Here is a 7,455-nt window from a genome sequence, read left to right as displayed (position 1 = left end):
TATATTTTTGTAAATGACAAATTTGTTTAATATCCACGAATATATTTAAAAACTGTACATGTTACAACATTTCGGGATATGTAACGAACTGACCGAATACATTTCTAAAAATAATTCTTCCATAAAACATATTTTATGAAACTATATTTCTTCGAAGACAATTCCAACGTGTTGACGATTTCAACGAAGTGACGTTCACGCGTCTGTTGTGCGTCTTGACTTCGTCTGATAACCATGTCTCTGATTGAAGTGGGCCATGGTGGTCGCTCTGATCGGGGAAGGTCACTTTGATGTCAAGTAACCAGACGGACCAAAGCAACCAGACGCTGCTCTACAGCGTGCTGCTTTGATTTACAACACTGTGTAATCCATTTAAAAACATGTATTCTTTTTTTTATCATGTGTCCAAAAATAGATCAATCCAGAGCTCGTGTTATTCATGCAGCAGTCCATGACAGTGCTGACTTACTAGGGGTGGGGGATTAAAACAAATTATAATAATAATCAAGACAGCTTAGTATCGCGATATTTTCAGTGGCAATACTTTATCAATACACAGGCGCCAAGTATCAATCTTTTATTATATATGTGTTGGTCAGTTTGTCCCATTTTGCAGCAATAACATTGAAGTGAGATGAAAAAAGAGAAATGTTTCTTTTTAGATGAAACAGATGTTGACAAAGTTTCCTTTTGGGGACCTCATTTGAAAAATGAAGGAGGCGTCTGGTGATTCCCCCCCCCCCCATGACTTACTGCGATGCCCTTACTTCTAAGGCCTCAGTACTGCCGGACAACTTTTCCCTCCTTGGTATTTTTTTCATTATCTGACATAGTAAAGTGTAGAAATAGGGCAGATAAGGGCAAATGAGTTTCTGATTCTCTTAATCATCTCCCTGCTGTTGCTCCAGTGACAGAAGTTGCATGACAAGTTTGCATTCAGAGTCCCTGTCGTCCTCTGTATTGTTCTGCCTTTGGCTCATATTACAAAGCGGTGTGTGTGTGTGTGTGTGTGTGTGTGTGTGTGTGTGTGTGTGTCTATCACCGGTTAATTCCAGTCTCCAGCTCTCCACCTTGTGGTCCACACGCAGCACTGGCTACTGCATGCTTCGCTCTCTTTATTGCTGGAAATTGGGCATGGAAAGCAAACACACACAGCGTGCACAGTGCACTGACACAGGTGGTCTGGGCTAAAAATATGTGCTGCTATAAATAACAAGAACTAAAAATAAGACTTGGGCTCAAAAAAAAAAGACAAATTAATATAAAAGCCTAAAGCCTTTTTAAAAAGCATGTAGTTTTGGCTTCATGTCAATCATAAAGTAGTTAGCAGAAAGGATGTCTTAGTCAATGGCTTTGAGACAACACTGCTGCAGCCTGACCTAAAATTATAGGGCAACAGATGCATAGTCTAAACATCCGAAGCAACTTGATCGCTTAGTGGAGAAATACAGTCATATCATAATACAGGCATGTAGGCCTTAAATGAGTGAGTCACTCTTTCCGAGAGAACACATTTTCCATACCCACGTTACAAAATGTTATCTGTAAACAACGAATATCACAAAAAATTACGGTGACGCCAAGTTGGGTTTGCACTGTCAACAGCAGGTGGTAACAAGGACGCAGGTCACAATCATTGGAGAGTTTCATGAATACGTTTCATTTAGTCTTTAAATCTTGTCTCTCGTGTTGAATGCTACAGTTTCTGGTAATTTCAGAGATCCACCTACATGTGTAACCTGATATAAATCTATAAAAGTAGGAGCAAGTTTAAACCAGATTTAAGTATTAAATGAAATCTCATACTTTTTGTTTAACTCTTTGACCTTTCCTCCTTTCATTTTTATTCGACTGCTGATTTGGATTTAAGTGGCATCGCTCAATTAGTGCCAAATTACTCTCCATTACTTCCATGTTGTGCATGGAAGTAATGTAACATCAAAGTAACATCAGTCAAACAACTGAAACGACACAAAAACACAGTAGAATTGCGCCCGTTTCAAAGTGTGTGTGCGCGCTCCTCTCCTCTCCTCTCCTCTCTCCATTGGCCGGAGCGCGGAGCGGGGGGCGGGCCGTGCCGGTGCGTGCTGTTTAAAACGCTTTGGGGGACTTCATCGCGAAGCACAATATCAAGACCGGTCCTCCAGAGATGGGAGGCAAATTTCGACCTTGATCTGGTTCGGCCAAAATAAAACACTAAGCGCGCGGAAAAGACGCCGAGGATAGCGGAGGCTCAACACGTCTGGATTATATTTCACCGAGCTGAATCTCACCGGCCCACAAATGAGCAACAGGTAAAGGGAACACACTCTTCAGTCATTTGTTCCATACAAGTCCTGTTATGGTTCACTGTGAGATGTGATGTGCTGTGCGTAACAAGTGCCAGTTTGCGCGTGTCGGAGCGTTATCTTTTGGCAAACGAGCGCCTGTATTCAGTTGCTCTGGTTGACTTTATTGGCTTTTACGCACGAGCTCTTCTGCTGCCAAAACAGTCAAGATGACCTGCAACAAGTTCCACTCTGTCCGCTCATATTTCAGCTCGCTTCTCATTCTACAGCCTGGCGTTTTAAGAGAAGTCTTATTCTCCGAGAGGAGCTGGAAATGAGACGTGCGTGTGTTTCTCGGTCTGAGCGATGATTGCATCAGAAGTCTGTTCCTTTCCCCCGCACCTGTTAACATTTGTCGCTGGCATTTGGTGCATTCTCTCAGCTCTGCCGTCTCCCAACACTTACATACTCTTTAAAAACTTAAGACCACATAGGCATAGTAATAATACAATAATGGCAATTTCTATTATTATTGTGTTCTTTATTTAGGGAATTCCGTGTAGCCTTCTTTCAATTCTGCTCATTTTGAAATAAGTATAGATTTGGCTGCATATTCCACCAGAAGAACCTGCTGCTCAGTTTATTGAAATGTTCAAAAAATAAAAAAAAGTACACATTGCTAAGCAACACAGCATCCTCAGTAATAAGATTAATGTAAATGACATGGTAGTTGGACATAAACCTGGGCGATATATCGATATTGTGATATGAGACTAGATATTGTCTCACATTTTGGATATCATAATATCCTAAAATTACATAAGTGTTGTCTTTTCCTGGTTTTAAAGGCTGCATTACAGTAAAGTGAAGTCATTTTCTCAACTTCCCAGACTGGTGTAACTGTTCTATATTTGCCTTTAGCCACTTAGTCATTATATCCCCATTACTGATCGTTATTTAATAAAATCTCATTGTGTAAATATTTTGTGAAAGCACCAATAGTCAACAGCACAATATTGTTGCGGTATCAGTATCAAGGTATTTGGTCAAAAATATTGTGATATTTAATTTTCTCCATATTGCCCCGTCCTAGTTGGACATGCGTGTATTCTTCCTTCAATGTAACAGTTTTGTGTGTGTGTGTGTGTGTGTGTGTGTGTGTGTGTGTGTGTGTGTGTGTGTGTGTGTGTGTGTGCGTGTGTGTGTGTGTGTGTGCGTGTGTGTGTGTGAGAAAGTCTCCCAGCCAAATCGTTTCAACCAGTTTCACTTTTTGACATTTCACCGTATGACTCAGTGACCTTCCGCTGTGTGTTTATATGCAGCACGTTCACCACGAGCGTCCCATATTAACTCGTGCCTCATAGAAGAGAAGAAAAAAAAAGATACAGTGAGACCGCCGCAGGTCGTTTAGGACTTTGTTGCTATGGCAGGCATAACTAAAGAGTGAATCCTCACAGGACAGCCAGATGTTGCAGCAGAGAGAAGAAATCTCTGAGGGTTCTCTGAGAGTCAACAAGCCCTCATCTCTCCGGCACAGCCAAACACAAAGCTCACTGTCCCAAAAAGCTTCTTCAAATATCAGACCACGTAACGAAGCCCGCGACGCTGCCACAGTGGCTTTTAGAAACGCCACATGTTTAGCAAAGCTGCAAGTTTTTTGCTGTTGTAAAAAATGATTACTGAGGGTGGAAGCAGACGACAACGTGACTTTAATTAAGCTGCACATGCAAAACATCTTCCGTCTGTCTTGGTTTTGAAGAAGATGTGAAAATGCGCATCAGGATGCACCTCTGAGCAATAGGTCCAATGTTTGTTGTGGTAATAACACTTAGTTGAACTTCTTGAACTTGCGGTGCATTTTCAGTTCCCTGAAATTATCCTTACTGTCATCTCTTGAATAATAATCATCTGCATATCTAAAACTTCTCAGTTTATGATTTGTATGTGCTCCATCAGTTCATGGGATCCTGTAGAAACGCTGTAACTCACAATCCACCAAGAAAGCAGTCAGTGTAGTGCAGCCAAAAAAAACATGAGGACCTGAGTGCAATTACAGGGTGGCCTCTCCCATTGAAAGGTGAAATGTTAGATGAGGGTTAACTATCACAATGTTGTTTGTCATAACTGGATGAAATATTGTTGGCACAAAGAGACGAGCTTCACTGACCCGGGGTATAACGTTTTTTAGTTTTTTTCTCAGGCTGCACGCACGTCCAACTTAAGAGTAAAATGATCAGTTCTGACATGTCACATTCAACAATATTGCTCAAAAGTTGAACCATTGAAAGCTTTTTTATTTGAAGAAAGTTGTCAAATGCCCTGAAGATGATTTCATGTAAGTTTATCTGATGTATCTGTAACTGGATTGACTAACAGACGTCCTCTGTCTCTGTTTTCTTGCAGCAGATGAACTTGATGAGGTCCAGTCAGCTGATGAAAGAGGAGTGATCACGTCATCCTTCTCTTGTAGAGTCCATCCAGTGAGGCTGAAGAGGTGTCCCTTCAGCCCGCCTCATTTCTTCACCATTTCCTCTCCGAGTTGGTCCCCAAGTGTTTCGAAACTGTTTCTCCAACACTTTTTCCAAAAACTCAGACTGTTTTCCAAAGCAGCACAGCCCTCCCAGACTGTGGTGATGGGAAGTGTGCGAGCCAGCCGCTACAGCATTGTGTCATCAGAGGAGGACGGCATGAAGCTGGCCACTATGGCGGTACCCAACGGCTACGGGAACGGCAAGAGCAAGGTGCACACGCGACACCAGCCGCAAAGCAGATTCGTAAAGAAAGACGGTCACTGCAACGTGCAGTTCATCAACGTGAGCGAGAAAGGTCAGCGGTACTTGGCTGACATCTTCACTACGTGCGTGGACATCCGCTGGAGGTGGATGTTCATCATCTTCTGCCTCGCCTTTCTCCTGTCGTGGCTGTTCTTCGGCTGCGTCTTCTGGCTGGTGGCCATCTTCCACGGGGACTTGGAAAGTAGCGGCCAGAAGTGCGTCTCCAACGTGAGCAGCTTCACCGCCGCCTTCCTGTTCTCCATTGAGACTCAAACTACCATTGGCTACGGCTACAGATACGTGACAGACGAGTGCCCTGTCGCTGTCTTCATGGTGGTTTTCCAAAGCATTGTGGGCTGCATTATTGACGCCTTCATCATTGGTGCGGTCATGGCAAAGATGGCAAAACCAAAGAAGAGGAATGAAACTTTGATTTTTAGCCATAACGCCACAGTGGCCATGAGGGACAACAAGCTTTGCCTCATGTGGCGTGTGGGCAACTTAAGGAAGAGCCACCTGGTAGAGGCACATGTGCGGGCACAACTTCTGAAATCCCGGACGACGGCAGAGGGGGAGTACATCCCCCTCGACCAGATGGACATAGATGTGGGCTTTGACAGCGGAGTCGACCGCATCTTCCTGGTCTCGCCCATCACCATCGTCCATGAAATCAACGACGACAGCCCCTTCTACAACATGAGCAAGCAGGACCTGGAGAACTCAGAGTTCGAAATCGTGGTCATCCTGGAGGGCATGGTCGAGGCAACCGCTATGACGACGCAGTGCCGCAGCTCCTACGTCGCTGGCGAGATCCTCTGGGGCCATCGGTTCGAGCCTGTGCTTTTTGAGGAGAAGAACTACTACAAGGTGGACTACTCTCGCTTCCATAAGACATACAAGGTGCCGAGCACCCCTCTGTGCAGCGCCAGGAAACTTGCAGAGAAAAAATACATTCTCTCAAACTCAAACTCCTTCTGCTATGAAAACGAGATTGCGCTGGAGAACAAAGAGGACACGGACGAGGGGAACGGGGGCAGCGTTGGGCCCGACGGCACCCAGACAGACAACATCTCAGAGACTGAACACAGCCGAGCCACGGTGCCGCTGGAGCCCCGGCCTCTGAGACGAGAGTCAGAAATATGACTGTTCAGACCTCAGACCTCATGTGAGGGATGTTAAAAAAAAAAAAAAATCACCTCTCTGCTCCGAAAGGCACAACATGCCGAGCTGGGCCTTGGGTAGAGGACAAGCCGAACGGTACTGCTGAGGAAAGCGGCAAGGTTTAGGACCTTGTATGCAATAGTCTGCTTGAACTTTGACTACATACAGTATGACAAAACACAGCACTATGAACCGTGTGCATATTGCAGGAAGAATTCTCCATCAAGTCCCCATTACGTGTCTGGAGACTGCAAGATGACGGGGAGGATGTAGGTTGTTGACTTGACTTGAAAATTGCAGGCATGTCTCAATTTCTCTGTCCGGCATGAACAAGAAGGTGGTTTTTATAGTTAGAGTATGTTCTCAAGTGCTGCTAGAAAACAGTTTGTGCCTTCTTATAGAACCAAAGAGTACACGACAAGGATGTCTGGAACAAAGAAGGTACGAGTATTTGTTCCTGAGCTGGTCTCATTGCAGACATCACAGAAATAAATTGTACCAAAAGGTTTCTGTATGCAATAAAGTAGAAGACTTTAGGGATTTCCTTTGACTTGACAGCACTGATTTTCTGCTTTGTCCTTTGCAGTTATTGAGCTGTTTGTTGCTGGTCAGACTGATAGAAACATGCCTGTTTATGTCAAGAGATGGCGCAGGGTAGTATTAATGATAAACTGACGGAAAAATCATTAATTTCAACGGAGACCGGGGTGATATGAGAATCTGAATGTTCTTAAAAGTGCTGCTATAATGTTGCTTCTTTTTCATTTTTTGTAACGGTTGATAAAACAATACCAAAGAGTATAATTATCATAGTTCTGTGTTTCTTAAAAAACAACACCTGCTTAGATTTGGTACAGAGAAGTAGAAAATTTAGGAGGTTTTACTAAGGCTTGTTTTTCAAAAATGTGTGTACAGTTTAATGTTTTGTTTTTATATTGCTTGTCTTTATCGTGAGCCACTTCATCAAGCCTTCATCTGGAGAGTCATAAAGGAGAGATGCATAAATCAAAGTGGCAAAGGTTAAACTGCAGCGGACAGTGAACAGGAATCACATGTTCTGCAGGGTGGGATGAATGAAACAGTAACTTTCGGATGTTTGGAGGAGTTTTAGGCATCAGGATTCTTTTTTTAAGCCAAACTTACTTTAAAAAAAGGTTTTAAAATATGAAGTGGAATGTGATGGAAACTACATCTCCTTTCTAATGTCTGAATATGATACAGTGTTATGACTGGAGATTGTAAAAAAGAAAAAA

General features: G+C 43.3%; 1 protein-coding gene and 1 long non-coding RNA gene across 2 annotated transcripts in view; one reads left to right on the top strand and one right to left on the bottom strand.

Annotated features, from left to right (window-relative positions):
- The first annotated feature begins 2,111 nt into the window (after nucleotides 1-2,111).
- On the top strand, nucleotides 2,112-6,706 carry kcnj2a (potassium inwardly rectifying channel subfamily J member 2a). Its single transcript, XM_034860946.1, has 2 exons — nucleotides 2,112-2,294; nucleotides 4,671-6,706. Exon 2 carries the CDS (start codon nucleotides 4,901-4,903, stop codon nucleotides 6,182-6,184), a length of 1,284 nt encoding a protein of 427 aa, XP_034716837.1. The 5' UTR covers nucleotides 2,112-2,294; nucleotides 4,671-4,900; the 3' UTR covers nucleotides 6,185-6,706.
- A 52-nt stretch (nucleotides 6,707-6,758) lies between these two features.
- Nucleotides 6,759-7,455, bottom strand: part of LOC117937169 — a 4,572-nt gene continuing 3,875 nt past the window's right edge. Inside the window, exon 3 of the long non-coding RNA XR_004655105.1 lies at nucleotides 6,759-6,770. This is a non-coding gene — a long non-coding RNA (uncharacterized LOC117937169). The remainder of the gene's footprint in view (nucleotides 6,771-7,455) is intronic.

The sequence above is a fragment of the Etheostoma cragini genome, chromosome 21, assembly GCF_013103735.1.
Source record: "Etheostoma cragini isolate CJK2018 chromosome 21, CSU_Ecrag_1.0, whole genome shotgun sequence".
Taxonomy (NCBI): domain Eukaryota; kingdom Metazoa; phylum Chordata; class Actinopteri; order Perciformes; family Percidae; genus Etheostoma; species Etheostoma cragini.
This window is presented reverse-complemented; position numbering and strand designations above follow the sequence as displayed.

What these genes read in the sequence shown, in the direction of transcription:
- kcnj2a (XM_034860946.1), top strand. Translation starts at nt 4,901, where the DNA reads ATGGGAAGTGTGCGAGCCAGCCGCTACAGCATTGTGTCATCAGAGGAG.